The sequence below is a fragment of the Thamnophis sirtalis genome, unplaced genomic scaffold, assembly GCF_051295495.1.
Source record: "Thamnophis sirtalis isolate CommonGarterSnake01/CBP01778 unplaced genomic scaffold, rThaSir2_p1.2 scaffold_10, whole genome shotgun sequence".
Classification (NCBI taxonomy): domain Eukaryota; kingdom Metazoa; phylum Chordata; class Lepidosauria; order Squamata; family Natricidae; genus Thamnophis; species Thamnophis sirtalis.
Window position 1 is genome coordinate 20,654,383 of NW_028261390.1, and position 20,930 is coordinate 20,675,312.

Sequence of the window (20,930 nt, forward strand, 5' to 3'; positions counted from 1 at the left end):
AAGCATTTTGCCCGTGGATTTTTGATTATCCTTCAGTTCTCCTGCATGCTTTCCAAAATTCATGAGACAGCATCTACAGTATTGATGTCTTTCCAACTGCTATCATTATTCCCTTCTATAATACAGTCCGCTTTTAATTTGTTTAACATTTTTATGTATCATTTCCTACCTTCCATTGTCCCTATAAGTGTGTGTGTGTGTGTGTGTTTATTATCATCATCATCATCCCAAATCAATCCTCTCAAGTAAAGCTCTATTTATAGTCTACCATGTTTGTCACATGTGGATTGATAGGTAGATGTTTTTTGATTTCCTAGTTCAGGGCTGTCAAATTCGTGGCCCGCGGACCGGATATGTCACACGCTGGCCACGCCATGCCTGGTTTAGCAAAAGTCCCAATACATCATGTGATGCCTCCGTGACAATGCGAATTTGACACCCCTTTCCTAATTTAACTGGACTTCTTAATTTAACTTCCTAGCAAACTGACTGGCACAAAGTTAGCCACATCTCAGTTATCGATGTCCAAGGAGGGACTAGAACCTACATTTCTCTACTCCTATTTCAGCTTTTTAATCATTACATTATTTACAGAGAGAGAGAGAACAAACATTAATCAGACCATATTACAAATAATACATAAAATCTTAATTCAGATTATTTTTGCTGCCCTTCAAAAAGTAATATGGGATGAAATTCCATATCCCTTTCTTCCCTCACATCTCCTTTCAGTTTTTAATGGAAATAATTTTGCTTTCGAGAGCAGTGGCAATATCATCAGCTTCTCCCATGTAAATGTAATACTATTTTCCCTCCTGAGCAGTATGAACATGCTCAAAATACATAAAATTGAAAGGCAGAAATGTTAGGTCATGAGAAAAATTCCAGCATCCAAATTACAACAGGACCTTGAGTAGAATCATTTAAATGACACAAAATGATGACCAAGCTTTCAGGTTCATCAGAACCATATATTCTTAAGTTCACATGAATACAGTAACTGACAAAACATTACCTCAGCTTCATTTTTTTCCTAGAGCCCATTGATAGCTGAAAATAGAAAATGAAGTTTTGCAAAACTCATCTAGGGATCATATCAGTGGTGGGTTACGACCGGTACGTCCCGGTACAGGCATACCAGTGCTTGCCAGGAACACCAGGGGCTGCCCACCCACCCACCTCCTTACTGGTATTTGAGCTCTTCGGCGCTTCTGCACATGCACACAGAGCGTATGGCCCCTATGCGATGCTCCGCCAAGCAGCTGGAGCCTCACGGAGGGATCGTGGAGCATCGCAGGAGGTAAGGACGCATGCTGCACAGGTTCATGTGGTGGATGCCAGGCCACGTTGCACTCTACTGGTTGCAATGGGATTTGGAACCCACCACTGGATCAAATGTTGCATCCTGCACAGCAATACAGGATGACCCTATTCCATTCTTTAATCACTCACTTGCACAGTGTGATCTAATTCACAAATGCGTGTTCATCACTTGAGGATTTGTGAGTGTTTAGGGTTCTATATTCTATACACTTGCATGTATAGAATGATGCATCATGAATATGATCGCTTTATAATTTCCTGAATAAAATGTTCATGTCATTTCTAAATAGATCACCTATACGTAAATACACACATACACATATCTATACATTTTACACACACACACACACACACACACACGACCAAAAGGATGGGTTCATTGACCGACTGAAGTGAAGTTGATTGACATTCATGTACCCAACAAGTACTGAGAATGATAGATTCATCTGTGAACCAGGCTCCCAAACTCTATTCCAAAGTGAAATACTGAGTTGATAATAAGGCTGGCTAATTGAGCAGCATGTGGAAAACATGCTGCCTGGCATGCATTTAAATAACCCTGTAGAATGTATTCTATAGTAGATTTTCATTTGAGATGAGTTTTTTAGACAAACAGTACACTATAATTGTCTGATATAACATATCAACAGTTTCTGTTTCCCATTACTTCTACCCACAGTAATTTATTACCAGAAATGCTGACTCTGTTTCTCCTTCAGCTTTTTTTCTCAAAAAAAAAACAAAAAACACGGTTGGGGTGGAGTAGGGATTACGATTCAACAACTTTTTCTTTGAGTGTTCTTTTCCCTTAAAGACTGACTTGGTTTTCACTGCATCTGGAATATGATTCATATCCCATTTGAACCAATTTCATTGTATTTACGTACAATGACAATAAAGATTGTACTTAAATAACTTCTTTTATTGAAGGAATCTAAACAAGGACAACCTCAGTATATTTATAAAAATGTCTAGATTCAGGGGTGGGCTGCTGGGGGCTTGCAGGGGTTTGGGAAAACCTCTAGCTAAGATTCTGTGCAGTTCCGAGAACCCCCAAATCCTATTCCTGGCTGTCCTCCCCATCCCTCCCCACCCCTCCCAGGAGTCCCCATGCCACCCGTTTTGGATGCTCAGGGAGGGCGAATAACGGGCCTACCGGAAGTTCAGGAAGGCTGGAAAAGGGCCTGCTTCCAGTCTCCAGAGGGCATCGGGAGGTCATTTTCACCCTCCCGGAGGCTCGAAAAAAGTTTCCGGAGCCCAGGGAGGGCAAAAACACCCCCTCCGCTGTGGTGCAGGAGGCTGACTAGGCCACACCACGCCCACCATGGTCACACCCACCCAGCAACCAGGCAGAGAACCCCTTTCTAAACATTTTGAAGCCCTCCCCTGTTTAGATTATATTTCTCCTGAGACAGGAATGATACATAACACTTTTCTTAAAAAAACAAACAAACCCAAACCCAATTAAATATTGTTGCGGATTTTTCAATGAGACATTTGTGAGATGCAGTCATATTGGTCAATGCTACTTTTACAACATGGCAAGAATTTAAATGGCTATGTAAAACCTGGGAATGGGTAGAGAGAACTTAAATAACTGAATGGGAAGAGCAATTCAATATGCTTCCCACATACCTGGTTATGGATTTTTACAGCCTTAAAATAAATTAATCAGAAGCCCATGGATTTCAAGGACAGGAAAATATTTCCCATAATGTTTCAGAGCAAAAGTTAACAAGCCTGCTGGGATCTTTTTAGCCCCTGCAGAGCTACAGCTTCAGGATTATTAAATGGCTGTCATATCTGAAGTATGGCTGAACATAACTCAATAAACAAGGGAAAACATATGATACAGAAGGGGGAGCATCAGTTTACCCTGCACAATTTCAGGACAGGTGTTTGCATGAAACAGAAACAAAATAGCAATGTGGAGAAAATATAAAATAAAAACAAGAAAATACTAATAAGCATCAGGGGTGGTATTCTACCAGATCAGCCCAGTTTGGGTGTAGCGGTAGCTCCGAAGATCAGCTGAGAGTGAACCGGTTTGCTCCAACCTTCAGGTAGGTTATACTCAATCTATATTTCCTTGTTTTTTAGCCCAGCTGACAGGTGCAGTAGAGTGGATTGCCATGCCTCAGTTGTTTTCCTGTGAACTGCACATGTGCGCACAGCACATCTCAGGCATGTCAAGTGCATGTGCACAAAGAGAACCATTTATTAAACCGGTAGGATCGCACCCCTGATAAACATGCATACATTAGTTTCAAAGCAATATACAGTTCATTAGGTTTTTTTTTTAATTAAAAAAGGATAACACCCAGGTTTACAAATACTAGAAACCATATTGCTAAAAGAACAAATAAGGATCTAAAATCAGGATACTTCAGAAAGTCTTATATGCTGCACTGGTAGAGAGAAAGAATATAATGGGCTGGAAATATGGCCAACTTTGGCCCTATTACTAAGTGCATCTGGTGCTTGGCCGTATGCTTGCAAGCCCATTTGTGACATCAAAGGTATTGATGATGACCCTTATGCATCATTATCTCTCTGAATTTCATTGGTTCAACTGCTCTAAAGTCACACAATGGACACATGGTTTGTTGAGCAAAGTAAAACACCATGGAAAATTAAGATGATTCTCTGTCAAATTTAGCATCAGTTAAAATGCTATTATTTATTTCTTCCAATGATTTCCATATACTTACTTCCATATGTCACCTGACATATGCTGAATTATCTTAGAGCTTTTTATTAAAAATGGAGAATGCAAACTCTTTTCAAGCTCTTTAAAACTGTCCACTAAATGAATGATCTGGATTTTAATAGAAGCTGAAAATTGTTTCCACATTTATATTGGAATCTCCTTCTCATTGCATATTTTTAAATGACAACTCTTCAGAACATCTCTGGATGAAATTCTCTGAGCAAGCAATCTTAGATTATTTAAAGGAGACAGAGAAAGAAAGGTTTATTATTTAAAATCAAAAGGGCTGAGATACCTAAAAAGTCCAAGTTATATTTATAGGACTAGGTCTTATTATTGATTCTATACAGCAGATTTCCCCTACCTGATGTTCTTCAAATCAATTCCAGATGATTTCAGATAATAATAGCTACAAATGCTATTTGTCTGTAGGACAATAGGTTGTAGATGATTGATATACAAAACTGTCAAAACATACAGCATTTTAAAATGTATGTGCATTTTCACAATCACATAAAATACTTTTAACTGAAGAATAACTATGTCTTCTAAGCAGCAGCCAACTTTAATAGGATACTAAATAGCCTGTGACCCATTGGATTATGTTTCAGACATATACCTCTATCTTAAATTGAAAAACATAGGCAAAAAAATTATTGAGTGGGAGCAATTTCCAACTTTTTGTTGGCTTCCCCATTGAATTTTCTTGTGGAAGCTAGTGGCATTGAAAACCCTTCCTCCTTCCCTTCCCTTTCCTCCCTCCCTCATTTCAGAGATATTTACCAGCTCCTAAGATGCAAATAATTAAAACTTCCCAATAAGTGGACTTCTGTATAGCTTCCTTAGCTCAGAGCTCTACTGCACAGCCAAAACATAAGCTTTAATCTAGTGGAGGACAGCAGTTGCCCTACAGACCACAACTGTACTGCAACATTTTTATTGTCTATCCTTATAAATGTAATAAATCCTGGAAACGTGGTAGTTGGCTAATAAAGGAGTTGAAGTGTCCAAAATTCCTAAAACAAAACTATGGTACCTTACATTTGTAAAGCTGTTCCCAAGTCACATGATTTAAGCCACTCTGAGCTGTTTAGGTGAATATGTCAAGTGATGTGGGCATCAGAAACATTCATGAGGGCAACAAGTATGACGTCGTGAATGCGTGCCATGATATCACAATATAAACTTTACAACTTATATATTTGTATTTGACATATAAGGATGCAACTGTGAAAGATCAGGACCTGCACCATGGCATTATCTATATGTGTTAACATTTTTCTGTCATTGTCACTAGCTTTAGATGACTGTTGCATTTGATTCAAATCTTTCTGCAGAATCAAAATTCTTTTCAACATTCAAGCCCAAGATGATGTGATGGATCTAATCACATGGATTTATCATATACACAATATATAGTTGAGTGAGAATCAGATCAAGAAAATAATGTCTCAAAAGGATCCTATCAACTAATTTTTCTCCCATTACACTAGCCATTCTAAACTTGATTTTGCCTCATTGGCAAACATTTAACCAGCTTCTTATAGTTCAGTGTTGCAACATCACGTTTAGGGTTTAGTATTGGAAAAAAATCTGGAATCCTAGAGAACCACTTCCAGTCCTAGGCCAGCCTTGCTTAACCTAGTCTTAACTAGCCTAGCTTAGAATTCTTGATGTTGCTTTGAAAAAATGGTACAGAAAATATTGATTTAAATCAGCTAATATTCTAATGCAGAGTATTCATTTTTCCTAGCTATAACATGTTTTCCATGGAGCAAATAATTTCTGAGAATTATTCAACGAGGAAGATTGTGCAGGAAAACAATTAGAATTATTTTACACTGAGAGCCAGTATAATCACAGATTTTATACATAAAATCTAGTTGCATCCTTTCCCTAATCTAGTACATAATTTTCGTCTATAAGCACGTTCCGGAAGATTCTACATTTGGCATTTTAATCCCATGTAACAGTGATATAAGTTGTACAACTGAAGCTATGAGATAAATATTTTCCATCTGAATGTACAATCCAACTAATATAAATTATTAGCATGACAAAGCTTTAAAAACAATGAAATGTGTCTTGAATGGTAACTGTGACGCCTGGCCTACTGCCTCCAAAACTACTTATCGGGACAAAATATGGTAAGTCATATATACTGTGGCAATAGCTGTGACTAGGGTTCAAGGGGAATGATTACATTTGCTCTACCTGTTTGCTATGCTAAAAAGATTACCATAAATATAATTTGTCTAATTCTAACTATATCCATTTCATAAAAATAAAGGAAGCAAGATCTTTTTAATGAAATTGTTATCATTACGATTGTAAAGAAGGGAACCCACTGGAAGTTCTCTTCAGTTATTGTAGTTTATGCATTTAATAACTGTTTATTAGAAGACATTTCCTACCTGATTAAAGTATTATCACAGTAGCATTCTAATGCTTTCTCCCTGTCCACCTCTCTAATTGAAGACTTCATCACTGTTGAAATTGCTTGTGTCTGTACTACTTTAAATGACAGATATATTGGTCACTGCTCCTTCAGAAGGAAAATTCTGTAGGTGGGAAACCATCATGGCAGGAGATCGAGGCCAGAATTATTCATCTAGCTTTCTAATTTTCCTGATCCACAGCAAGTGGGCAAGGAATTATAGTCTTGCTAATGGTGATGGCGAAGCTTTTTCTTACAATATGCCAAAAGAGCACATGCGCTATTGTGCACACGCACCCACTATTGCATGCATGCATGTGCCCACACAATCTCCCTGCCCACCTGAGCATGCATGCGCAACCTCTCCCCAGGCTCCAGAGGCTTTCCTGTGAAGCCTGGAGAGGGTGAAAACGGCTTCCCCCAGCCAGAAACGGTTGGCCGGTGAAAACGGCCTTCCCTGGCCCTCCCCAAGGGCAAAAAATCAGTTGGCCAGCACGCATGCGCACTGGAGCTGAAGGATGGCATGCCACCAAATATGGCTCTGCATGCCACCTGTGGCACACGTGCCATAGGTTTGCCATTACAGCTCTAGAACAAGTGGAAAGTGTTTTAAAACAAAAAAGAAATTAAGAGTTATCTGTGGAAAATGCAGGGAGACTTTGTGCTAATAACTGCAATAGAATTTATTTAAATTATCTGCTATTTCCTGAAATATAGGACTAGTAAATCATAAAGCATTGAGCTAGAAGCCAATCAATGATTGTTGAAATCTGATACAGGTCATCCTAGATTTACAACCACAATCGAGTCCAAAATTTCTGTTGTTAAACAAGTCATTTGTTAAGTAAGTTTTGCACTATTTCACCTTTCTTGACACATTTGTTAAGCAAAACACTGCAGTTGTTAAGTCAGTAATATGGTTGTTAAGTGAATCTACCCTCCCTATTGACTTTGCTGATAAGGTTGTAAAAGGTGATGACATGACCTAGAACACTGCAACTGTCATAAGGAGTAAGTTGTCAATTGGCTAAATTTTGATCATGTAACCAGTAAGTATGAAACATGATCATAAGTCACTTCTTTTAGTGCTGTTGTAACTTCAAACAGTCACTAAATGAACTGTTGTAAGTCAAGGACTATATGTATTAAAGGACTTTTTATTTACCTTCAAATGTAGAATAGAATAACAGATTTGGAATGGAATTTGCAGGTCTTCTAGTCCAATCCCCTGTTCAAGCAGGACACCCTATGTCATTTCAGACAAATGGCTGTCCAATCTCTTCCTAAAAACCTCCAATTCTGAAACATCCATAACTTCTAAAGGCAAGTTGATTGAATGTTCTAATTTTCAAAAGATTTCCCCTTATTTCTAGGTTAGAGCTCTCCTTGATTAGTTTCCACCCATTGCTTCTTTTCCTACTTCTTTGGAGAATAGATTGATGCCCTCTAGATACAAATGTACATGCAAAGGATGTACAACCCCATTCACCATCACCCCCAACCTCATTCTGAACTGCAGTTTACAGGGAATTGTAACTACATTCATCTAGCATGTTTACACTTCTCCAAAATTAGGAATGCTGCATTTACCTCAACTTCATAAGAGTCCATATCCTCATTCAAACAACAGGGTTTATAATCCTTCTGAAGATGTTTCTGCTGACATACAAAGTTGGAAGGTAAAAGCTGAGGTCTACCAGAATATCTCTATTAGAAATTTAACCCAGATTCAAATGCCTGAGTACAGACTACAGACCCCCAGACTCTTAAAATGATCCAATGAGTAATTTGCACCAAAAGTTGTTGGGTATGCAATAACTTCCAAAATGCCCCAGATGTATCTAAAATCCTATAAAGTTATACTGGCAATGAATTTATACAATGAGCAAGTGATACATCTTCTGCACAAACAGTCAAGACAAACAATTTTTAAATTTTGTTTTGTTGCTGCTGATGTTCTGAATCTGAAGACAAACTACTTATGTAAAATTTTGCTTTATATCTGGATGAGTACAAATAGATACTAAGTGCAAGTTAAGTACAAAAGGCCCCAGATCTACATAATAGCTGGAGAACTATTTACAAAATTCTTAATAGTTGCATGAGTATTTAAAATTTATTATTTTTCAACTTGGTGACCTCCATACATATCTGACTACCAGAATTCCCTACAAGTACTGGCTTTGTCAATTCCAGTTTGAATTGGAATTCTTAAGAGCTAAAAACCACATATATTAGCAAGACAGTAGATTGTTTAAGACTATTAATCCTATTAATCACATTTATGAAAGTTTACATTCTTAAAGGATACTTTCTCTGCCTTACTCTATGGTTTGTGGAAATATTTCTTATGGGGAAGAGAGGTATGAGAGAACAGAGAACTCTTTATGGCAGTTCTTATGTCAACTAGACAATGTGGTAGAAGCAGATCTTAAGTGAACATTATGTTGTGGGCCTCATACTTTAGAATGCTATTTCCTATAGCATTTCAAATCTGAATAGTCTTTATACCACTCTCAAATGAATATTTTACATTCTTTTAACTATTGTTTAATTATTTCATTCTAATAATTTGTAGGGTAAATCACCTTGAATTGTAATTGCATTGGAAACAATAGAGGCATATTAACTTTTTTTAAAAGCCAACTATGAATTATTGTTTATTATAGGACCTCCTATGATGTTATACAATTGGATTAGATGTCATATCATGTGTGAATGCTACTAAACATGCATAATTTTTGTTAGGTATACAGCAGTCATGGGAACTAAGATAAATGAATGGACATTCACCTTTTATCTCCCTACATGATTTTTTTTGAAAAGCCTACTCATTTTCATATTAGATTTATGTTACATAGGTGATACATAAGTTAATATACTTTTCTATAAAGTTCAGCCTATAATCAACCTTTTCAATTTCAAGGCCAGATTAGAATTTATAGAGTATACATTTAGGTAGCGATCTAATGAATAATTAACTAGAAGAAAGTTTCATTTCCTACCTTGGTCCTTTTTCTGACTAATATCAAATCTGGACTGCAAACATGAACATGGCCCACAGATGGGAGCAAAAAGGGAAAACTCCAACTCACTACAATATTTAGTGGTCATGAAGATCTTTTGAATATAGATATATTAGTCCTATTCACAACTCTGACCTCTATAACCTCTGTTATAAGACACGTAAATTTATTAAGACTATGAAAGACTTCTTGTGTCATTATATGACAGGTAGGGCATAGCTCTTTTTTTGTCCATTGATTTTTGGACAAGTCAATAAACTCTGAATACTGCTAAATCAAGTTATCTTCTCTTATAGAAGTCTTTTTAATGCAATAGGGAAATGAAGTTCAATGAATATTTGTACTCCTTGAGCTGTAAGCTTCATCCTGGTCTAATATCCCATAAACATATCAGTAGGAATTATACCTATAAAACAGAGGGCAGCCTAAAGGGCTTAATGAATAAAAACAGAGCTAGGGAGTTCTGCCACACTTAAATGAAATTTGGTTATTATACTTCAAAGATTCATAATACAAGATTCATAATAAGTACCGTACTTATGTCCAATTGAAGAAAACAGGATTGACTCAAATAAATAAATGAATTAGCTTAAGTCACTCATGGGGGCATATGAAACAGGTTTTAGTTCAACATGTACATCTTGGTTTTTCTAGTCAAAGTACTCTTAAGGATACCATTGACCAAATCCAAAGAAGTCAGTGAAAAAATAAACTATGCTAATGGTATTTACAATTCTTACACAACCTGGAAGGAAACTTCTCAACTTGGACATCATGATATTTTGGAAGTTGTACTTGATCCATAAGGAAGATACACGCTGTATATGCATTCTAAAGATTCAAATAATCCCAGTAACAGCCATCTATATCTCAGGTTATTTTCTTATACCATGCTCTTTTAGCACTCGAAACAAATCTTCTGTGAATGGGAAGGATATATCCACTAGTGGAATACCAACTTAGACCCACAATATCTTATTTACTTCTTACATATGAAAGGCAAAAGGCTGTTTCCTAACATTAATCCACTTTCTGCAGGATCCTAAAAATATCACATGAAGCTAAGAAATTTACTCCTAACAATCAAAACAAGCTCATCCCCACATTGTGATGTTATACATATTTCCCTGACAGCATGCATGACTGAATTCAATAAAGTTTATTTTGTTATAAACCTACTTAATGGCAGGCTCCATAACATATATGCAATGGGTGTACAAAATCAGCTAGATTAAAAACTACACATTTTACATTCAGTTCCATATAGCCACAACTAATTGCCTGGGATTACGCCAACAGTCAGTCCCCTCTGGAAAATATGTTAGCAAATTTTACTGGAATTCACAAGACATTCTTAAAATGTCCACCATTTGCGTGGAAAACTAAACTTGAATATTTAAAAAAAAACAATACATGTCAGTTTTACAGTAACCTGGAATGAAACTTTAAAATTGTATGAAATTTTTAATATCCTCCCTTCCCCCACCCCAAGACAGTCAGTGAACATAATTCACAAAGTTGCTATAAAACTAGCAGATTCATCTGAAGCTAATCTTACTATTAGTTATATAGAGAGATAACTAAACTGTGGGTATTAACAGGATATGTTAACATGATCACTGTATCATGGGGAAAATGCAAGAACAGATTGTGCCTAATAATTAATAATAATATTTATCTGCATGGCTCATTAAGATGTCCTTTTTCAAACAGCCAGTTTTGATGTTATTTTATACAATATTTTATATAGCTTGACACATTACATGTTATCATCATTGATGTTGGCTCCTGAGGCATTTGGACAGGATGATCTGATGTTATTCTTTTTGAAAGTAATCATAAAATTTTCTACTCTACATCTCTGCCATTTACTTTCCCTTTCAACAACTGTTGCCATGACCATTTAATTATTGGTTTAACTATCTAAGTATCAAGAGATGACTGACAAAGAAGCAGACTACGTAGACAGACATTTTAAATTTAGAAATCTAAATTTCAAGTTTATCAGCATCTTTTATGAAATTAAATTATGTCACCTATGGCAGATTTATCATGTATTTTCAAGTAAATGTTGGTAATTTGGAGCAGTTCAGCTATCTATATTTTAATGCAGAGACATGATGTTTCATGAGATGCTAAGAAATTATTTCATTTCAATATTGCAATACATAAGTTGGGCCTACTTTTTTCAGGATATTTATACATTACAAATGATTCTAAGATATGTGCCATTAGACAAGTAGTAAAGCTAGCAAAAATTGTTATGCACTATTAACTTTTCAGGATCTTATCTGTTGAATCGATTTATTGATTTTTATTATTAGGTATAAATACTACCATTCAGTCCCACGAGTTTTAATAGTCAATTGCATATTTATTCCTAGGGATGAAAAAAGAAGTCTGAAATTATTTTTAGCATAATCCTGATTGTGCTTCGACAAAAGAAACTGAAAATAGAAGAAAACAATGATGTTGTTGAATTATTTTTATATTCCAATGACATTTATTTGGGAAACCTTCTGATATATTATCTCTTGTATAGCTGTGATCATACCCATATAATTAACATATATGTACCACATGCATCAGTATGCAGTCTATTGTTTCTCTGGTTTTATTTAAGAGTATCATGCATAAACTGAAATATTATAACATGCTCTTCACAGTATAGCTTTCGAAGATGATTCAACGAGAGCCAAATGTAGCTGCTCAGGTGTTGTTTGGGGTGGGCAGTCATATCATCTGGCATTATTTACCTCTGTATCCGTTTCTATTGCATTTCTATGCCCAACTCTAACCACCAGGGCTAACTTAGCTGATTTGGGGGTCAGATTATCTAATGGATTGTTCTATTTCACAGTAGAGAAATCTGATGCGAGGGCCATAACTCCCATGTTGAAAAATTCTTTTTAAGAAATTTCTGCAAAAAGATACAGTCCTTCTATTTCCCTCACCACCATTCTGTCAGAACCTATCCTACCATCCCCCCACAATACAGTCACAACTGTTGAAGCTTCTTGGATGAGAAGCAAAATGTCTTCTTCCTCAAGGAGAAACAGTCCAGTTGCCTTTTGAAAAAAACATGGACAACTATGACTTGGATGATTGAGAATCTCCATAGGCTTTTTAAGAAGTTTGATTACGTGGCTCTTCACTACAAACTTTTTGTGTTTACCCTTTCTTTCTCTGTGTTTGTTATCAAACAATGGCATTTACCTGAAATGGGTAAAGGTGCCTTAGGTATGGAGATTTGGGGCTTGGTTTTAACTATTACACTCTTTTTATTAGCTCTCCTGAGGTTGATGCTCTGTAGATGTATTAGAAAAGGCTAAATATAGAATGGTTTTATGGTAAAACTGCTTTAATCATTTTAAACTTTTAGTATAATTTATGTAGATAATTAAACAATAAACATTGCATTGTTGAGGTTAAAAAGTATCTGGAATGGAGACTCTTTAAATGGATACCAAGTTCTCTAAAGATGTTAAAATTTAAAGGCCCATTTTTCCTGTCACTTAATCTATTTGGTCTGATATTGCCAGCTGCCTCCCTCAGAAATCTTCAATTCTCCCCACACTTCAGAACATTGAAACCTATAAATGCATTCTCATGGCTCCATAACATCTGAGTAAAGATTTGGGTGAAGTTCAAAGTTTAGGGTGAATAAATCACACTTTTTAAAAAAGAATATCTACTGAAGTGGAAGATGTGCACACATTTAGTAAAATCTGAAATAATTCCATCTACCTCTGATTTAAGCAGCCATGTATTGTTATAATGTATAATGTATACTGGTGAAAAATGAGCACATTGTTAAGAAAAACCATTTACCTCAAGTTACAATAAAATTTGTAACTAAAATGCACAACAGAAAACACAGTTTTGCTTTGTGACTGATAAATAATAATAGTAACAATAAAAGCAAATTTTATGGCACTTATTAATCTTCAATAATAAAAACACAAACCCCTCCCTTTCCGGAATGAATCAGATCCCAAAAATGACAGAAATACACTTTCCCCCAATAAAGCATTTTATCGATTTGAACAAGTTATGGTAAGGTGAATCATAAGGTTATGGGTATAGGTTAATAACTTAACAATTATATGGCTGTATGTAATACAATATGAGATAAAAAATTAATTTGAGTATGATGGTTGATTATTTTTCTTGGTATCCAATAGAACAGGAGCCAGAGAGCACATCAGTTTTTTTCTGCTGACTTTCCAGTAGCTATTTTAATCACATTACTAGTGCATTATTCATAAAACTATCTCCCTATATAGCAGAGTATCATGGAACAATGTAATCTACAATTACAGAAAACCAAAAGTTGAAAATGTCTCTTTATAACTAATCACTATCCACACAGCTCAGTGGCCTCACATTGTCAACATTATTTTTCCAAGGAAAAACAGTCCATTGCCAACCTCTTTTGATGTCCTTTTCTTAAGGAAAAATTCTATGGCTGCTTCCATTTCTTAGTAAGCTGAATTTTAGTCATCAGCCTTCAAGTGTGAAAGTTTTAAGGATAATTTATAACTACTAACATTATTTCAACACACACACAATACCCAGGAATTTCTATTCAGACTTGAAAGCTAAGTACCAATGGATCACTGGAAGGTATCTGGAAGATAACATGAAACTTCTCCTCAGTATGAGAACAAAAAAATAAATTGTAGTATATAACTATTTGGTCATGGTGAAGGCCTTAATAACAGTAATGAGGTCCAATGAAATGGAAACTAAAGAGTAGGACAGTTAAGCTATATTTAATATAGTAGCTCAACAGGAAGAGTGTTTAGTTCCAGAGATCAGTTTTGAAATATTTAAAACCAAGCCCAGATTGCCTGACTCTGCTCCATAGGAATGGGTTTGGGAAGCAAAAAGCATGAAGATGGATGTTATGTCCTTATGCAAAATCCCCTTTGGTTTTTCACTTCATGAAAGAGGCGATAGTGAGCCATGCCCCATAGTCTATAATTTACAGAAGGAATTATATTAATGTACACTAATGGGGAAAAAATAAGTACTCTCCCTGGATAAATAATGATTATGCTTTTTTAAACCTACCATAAATCTAAATGAATGCTGTGGATGGGTGTGAATACATAGAGCTGTGTGTGACATCAATCTTTAGTTTGTATATTTATTACTATTCCTCGCATGCATGGACTTTTTATATTGTTATATTGTTATAGAATGTCTTTTTATGGAAAAAAAACTGTGATCAAAATGTTCTTTGGGTGAGCTTCACATAAGAAAAAAGCAGTGTTCTTTTTTAAAAAAAAGCTAGGATGCAAGCAACATTTCATTCAAATTCAAATTGAGACATCAAGTATCTGATTTTTGTTGGCTTGTGACTACAAGTAGTTCTCAACTTACAACTCCAATTGAGCCCAAAATTTATGTTAGTAAATGAGACGGTTTTTAAGTGAATTTTTCCCCATTTTATAAACTTTTCTTATAAACAGTTAAGTGAATCATTGCAGTTGTTAAGTTAGTAACATGGTTGTTAAATGAATCTGGTTTTCCCATTGACTTTGCTTGTTATAAGGTTGCAAAAGGTGATTACTTGACCCTGGGGCACTACAACCATCATCAATGTGAGTTGGTTGCCATATTTTGAGTCAATTTTGATCACATGACCATGGGGATGCTGCAATGGTTGTGTGAAAAAGTGTCATATAATCCATTTTTTTCAGTGCCGTTGTAACTTCAAAGAGTCTCTAAATGAACTGTTGTTAAGTAAAGGACTACCCAGAATAAGAATTGCTTTTACTATTTTTTAAGAAAATGTTCATATTTGTGAACAGGAAGAGAACAGGTTCTGGTTCTGAATTTGTTCAAATCAGGAGCCCCTCTAGGCTATGATGACTTGTTACCAGGCTAGCTGTGGACAGAGACACCAAGTCACTCCAACTTTCTCTTCCTGTCTGAAACAAGGGAAGCATCAGTTCAGTCACACATGCTCTTCCAATCTTCGACATGCTTCCAATTTATTGCTTTAACATTGGATGTATAGTTCTTTATGTGCCCTGGACAATTGTGCTCTGTCTTTACTGCTCAATAAAAATGGGTAGAAAAAGAAAAGAAACAATAGGTTGAAAACCCTAATTTCAACAGACAATGGCTAAATTTGGACTTCTTTCTAACTTGAAAATGACTGCCATTATTTAGACTGAAATAGATTGAAATCTGCAGAGATCTGTTTTTCAAAATTGGAAAACTGCAGCTCAAGATTTGTCTTTCTGCAACATAGTTCCCCACATTTAACTAAATTACAGCTGACTTAACAGATTCAGTTTTGGAGGTTCACACAAGATGTTGAGCTAGCTATAGACTGTCTATAACTAGCTCAACAATTTGGTTGAACCTCCAAAACTGCACATTAATGTATGCTAAACCTGAAGTTGCTATTTTGTGATGCTACATTACATGAATTACCTATACCTGCACAGGTACTTGTATATAACAAAGAAACAAGTAACTAAAGTGAGGATGTTTTCAAATGTAGTGATATGTATTTTGCTGGCCACAACTGTGGTGCAATTATCTCATACACCTCTCCCCCCCCTCCCCCAGGAAATGTTTAAAGATGCAGCACTTCTTTATCAGGAAAAATGTGCTTAGAGTCATTCATGAATGCTCTTTTCTCTTACATATATTTCTTTCCCACCCCTTTACCCCTTTATTGTCAGGGCAGTGTCTGTATGTTCATTATCAAAAACTATTTAATCATTGCACTTTACAGCTACGAGTCTAACTTACTTTTTGAGAAGCAGAGTGGAAGTCAACAGGATTTTAGTATTTGTTTCAAACAGGGTTGTATATGTTAGGATGCTTTGCAAAAAACAGATGCACTGATGAAAATGAACTTTGAAATCAATCCAAAGTTCTTAAGGATATAGGAGCTATATCGCATCAGACAAAAACTAATCAACTCCATCAATCTATAGGCTGCAGTGGAGGAGGGAAAGAGATGATCTAAGGCTAACACAGCATCTCAGCCAAATCAAAGGCACACATGCAGAGAACTATGAGAAGGTTCAAATGTTTCTTCAGATTTTGCCTGCCAATGCTATCCCAAAGGTGCGTTTTCAGGAGGCAACTCGACTTTTTTTTTCTTTTGAAGATGTTTCACTTCTTGAATGAAAGTCCAGTTGCCTGCTGAAAAAGCATCTTTGGGACAACCATGACCTGGATGACTGAGAATTTCTACAGACTTCCTGCTAATGCTAGTTTTCCCTTAAATGGACAGAAGGACAATATTTGCAAGAAGTTGATGAAGGAAGTTTTCTTTGGTAAATATTTTCTTCTCTCCTGAATTTTAAGATCTCAGCAAATACAAGCTTAGAAACATGCCATTTGCTCAGAAATTATCAAGTTAACTGCTAAGGTTGAAATCTGGCACTAACTTGCTGGAAAGTAAACACTTTGCATAAGACACTAACCCACAGTAAATTAAGTTATGGTTTAATGACTTAATCTCATTGTCTGGATTTGTATAATAAACTGAACTATAAACTAACCATATAGCCTTGGTCTATGCAAGCAGCTAATGTAAAATATGCTTGGCTAGTTAGCAGTGCAGTCATGAAAACAGTTCTAGTGTAATTTACTTCTGTGCAAAGGTGGCATATCTGTTTAGAGCAACACAAGATAGTGTTTTGTTAAGACTGAACAGGGCAGTCAGTTTTATCTTATCCAATTAGTTTTCAAGTATATCTTAAGTATTTTTAAGAAATCTATCCCTGGTAAACATGCTGAGAACTGCAGTCTTTCCTTGTTTGTAACTAGTTAGCAAAATCAAGATTGGTTTTTAAGGAGGAGTATTGGAAAATTGTGCAGGAGAGTACACTTAATGCACCCAGGAACAGAAAAAAGTTATCATTTTTAGTTATGGTTTAGTGTTCAAATTCAGAATTTACTGTTTATTGTAAAAATCACAATATACATTCTTGGTAACGTTCTATGAAATAAACAGGAGTGTTTGCAACCAAAAATAACAGGTACATTTATATACAACTGTTTTTACCAGCTGAAATATAGTCTGTAGAGACTGTTGCATCAATGTGATATTGTATTATCATATATGCACAATAAGCAGCTATGGAAAATATATGCGGAATAAGTTATTAAACTTTCCAAAAGGATAGTTCAATTTTGCAAGGGAAGAAGAAAAAATTAGTATCACTCAAGTGCTTTCCTTTCCCTCCCTATTTTTTTCTAAATGAAATTGTAAACTTAGTAGTAACATTAACACAAATTTTAAAAAAAATCCCTGTACAAGTTAACTCCTGTTCATGACAGGTGCAACTCTGAGTTGCTAATTTCAGCTTACATCTTAAAGTTCCATAAAGAACTTTATTTCTCAAATCAAACACACTCATCTGATAGGTTCATCTACCTGGTAATACTATAGTTTTAATAATCACAAGGTTTAAATCATTACAAGTATTTCCTCTCTTTTCTTCCATCTAAAAATAATGCTATAAATCATTTTACATGTTTCTCTTCTTTGACTGCTAAACTAAATACACGAACTGAAAATCCAGAATATCCCTTTTACTTTTTAAAAGTCTACTAAACTTGAATACCTTTTCTGGTCTATGATACATTGTCAATTCTGAGTTTTTAAAAATAAATGCATATACATTTCAAGCACAAATACTCATATTCTTTATCAGATTGCAAAATATACTACAAAGGGCTATTTTTGGTAAGGATGTATCATGATCCAAAGTATTACTTTTGGTATGCTTGGCTAACTTCTTCACGACCAATTGTTTTCTTGTAATAAATTATCAAAAAAAAAACCGAACCCCAAAATTATCTAGTTATTCATTTTAGATGAATGTAGGACCATTTTAAGATGTGGAATCAGCTTTAGAAAAGTAAACTCTTCTAATTTTCAAACAAAAGCAAAATCTACACAGCAAATAAGGAAGGAAAGGATCCACTATACTTGCCAAAGTTATTTTAGAACTTAAAAAGTTTCATGACTACTAAAGAGTTTGGACTTTCTTTAAAAAAAAATGCCCTTCACCATTACTTTCACATTAAGTAAAAAGTTTACATGTCACCAAACAACACACCTTGAAGTAACAGATAAAAATATAGACCATAGATTCCAATCAATTTACTTGTAATATACAACTTGGGAATGTGTATTTTTAAAAAAAAGTAGAAGAAATCTTCGTGTAATGATTACAAAAGGGGGGGGGGGGAATCCCCTCGGGAATTGAGCGATCTTGTGGCATTTTTTTTTTCCTTTCCAAATCCCATTTAGACAAACTTTCCGGGTATTCCTGCCTGTCGAAAAAGCCCCCCTCCCTGCCCCGCCAAAAAGAAAACCGCCCCAAGGCCCCGGCCAGGGATTTTATTGCAGAGGACCGGCCTCCTCATTCCCCTTCCTCCAAAACCGGGTCCAGACAGAGCAGTCCAATCCAACCCCACCCAACCACCCCCCAGGCTGAGGACGTGTGGCTTATGCTTTGTGCACAGTACTACGGAGAGACAACCAAGTGGGGGGGCGAGGAGAGGGGCTCTTCCCCTCCCCCTCACAACCTGAAGGAGGCTTCGGAAAAGGGATGCTGCATCTTGAAACTAGACAAGAAGCACTGAAGAGGTGGGGGAAGGGGGTTCACGAGGGACGGCGGGAGGCTGGGAAGAAAGAAATCATCTCCTCTGACCTCTAGCGAAGTGCCAGGTTTTTTCTTTAGCTCTTCACATTTCCTAAATTTGCAGATCTGGTGTCCCGTTTTGCGGTTCCTGCAACTGCTGCAGACTCCACAGTTGATGAGCCTCTTGCAGGGGACGCAGACCCCACACCTTTTCCTCTTCTTCTTGGCTGGGTTGCCGCCGCCCCCTCCTCCTCCTCCCGCGCCGCCGCTGCCGCCCCCTCCTCCTCCACCACCGCCGCCCCCGCCTCCTCCCCCTCCTCCTCCGGCGGCTCCCAAGGAGGAGGACGACGAAGAGGCGGAGGAATGGCTCTGCGGGCAGTCTGCCAGATTGGCAATTTGAAACGCGCTGTCTGTGACGGCTGCCGAGGCTGCTGCGGGGGAGTGCAGGGCTGTCATGACGATGACCCCGGGAGGTAATGAGATGCCCCCTAAAGCCGGGATAGCGGAAAAAGTCCCCACGCGCTCGGGGAGATTCATTATCTCTGCTTCGGCGGCGCCGCATTTGAGCTTGTTCATGCAGTCCCCAGCCAAAGGTCTGCAGTGTTCCGGGGCTAAGGTGGAGAGGAAATTATTATTGGCCATTTGCAACGTGGGCTGCTCGGCTGGCGCGCAGCCAGGCTTGCCGAGGCGCTGAGACTCATTCCGGTGGTGCAAACTCCCGCCGCCGCTCCTGCCGGCGGCGTGCAGGGAAGAGGCGGGCGAGGAAGCCGGCGGCGGCGCGGCGACCGACGAGGCGGCGGCGACGGCAGCTGCTTTCCGGGCCACGCCGCCCGCCGCGGCGACCGCCGGGTTAGGCCCGCCGACGCCCGCGCCCGCGCCTCCCGCGCCGCTGCCCCACAGCATGGCGGTGGCGGCGGCCGCCGTGGCCGTGTCGCAGTTCCAGGGGGACATGCCGATGCGGGCGGCGGCGGCAGCAGCAGCCGTGGGGAAGATGGGGGTGGTGATGCGCGCGATCTTGGCCGCCTGCGGGAAGGCCCCGCCGTTGGTCTTGTAGAAGGTGGCGAAGGAGCGGTAGCGCTCCATCTCCGAGTTGTAATCCACAAGGCTGTTGAGGGCGCCGTCGGGCAGGTGGTTCTCCTTGGGCAGTCCCGGCGCCTCCGGGTTGGGCCCCGTCTCCACGCACACGTTGGTGTTCATGGTGCCCAAGGGGTGCGGGTGGGCTTGGGGCAGCAGGGTGGGAGGGAAGGAGGAGGAGGAGGAGGAGAGGAAGGGGGGTCCGGGGAGGGCCAGGGGAGGGAAGGGCAGGGCCGGGAGGAGGGCCACTGGAGCCGTCGGGGGGGCGGAGGCGGGAGCTGGGTGGCCGGGGGGGTCGAAGGGAGGGGGGGGAGGGAAAGGGGGGAAGCGGTATCCTCTAATCCTCTTGCGGGGGCATCTCTCCAGACGGCGAAGTCTCAAGCAGCCGGCTCTTCCTTGGCATTCTCAAGCCCGGGCACCGTCGCCACTGGAAATAAAGAGAGTCATTTCGGAAAAAAGGTCTACTACGCCAAAGGGGGAGGGGGAGGGTGGTGGGAGGAGGAGGAGGAAGGCTGGGGAGAGGGCGGGGGGAACCCGCTGCGTTTGTGTGCTTTTGTTTTGGTTCGGTTAAAAAAAAAACACAGATCCACAAGACACGCAGAGAAGAGGCGTACATCAGTCATTGCAACTCATTTGCATAACAATCAATAAAGACAAGATCCAGCCACCGCAGCCTCCTCCCCCCTCCTCCCTCCGCGGGCGGGCTACCCTCTCTCGCCCGCTTTTAATAG

The 20,930-nt window shown here is 38.4% G+C and overlaps 1 protein-coding gene across 2 annotated transcripts in view; it reads right to left on the reverse strand.

Annotated features, from left to right (window-relative positions):
* Nucleotides 1-20,930, reverse strand: part of CXXC4 (CXXC finger protein 4) — a 55,657-nt gene that overhangs the window by 31,612 nt on the left and 3,115 nt on the right. Inside the window, exon 2 of one of the 2 annotated variants that reach the window (XM_087724173.1) lies at nt 19,195-20,626. In XM_087724173.1, the coding sequence (XP_087580299.1) occupies nt 19,195-20,322 (1,128 nt within the window). In that variant the 5' untranslated portion in view covers nt 20,323-20,626. Of the gene's footprint in view, nt 1-17,405; nt 20,627-20,930 lie in introns of those variants that run through there. The other variant, XM_087724172.1, reaches the window with a different exon arrangement.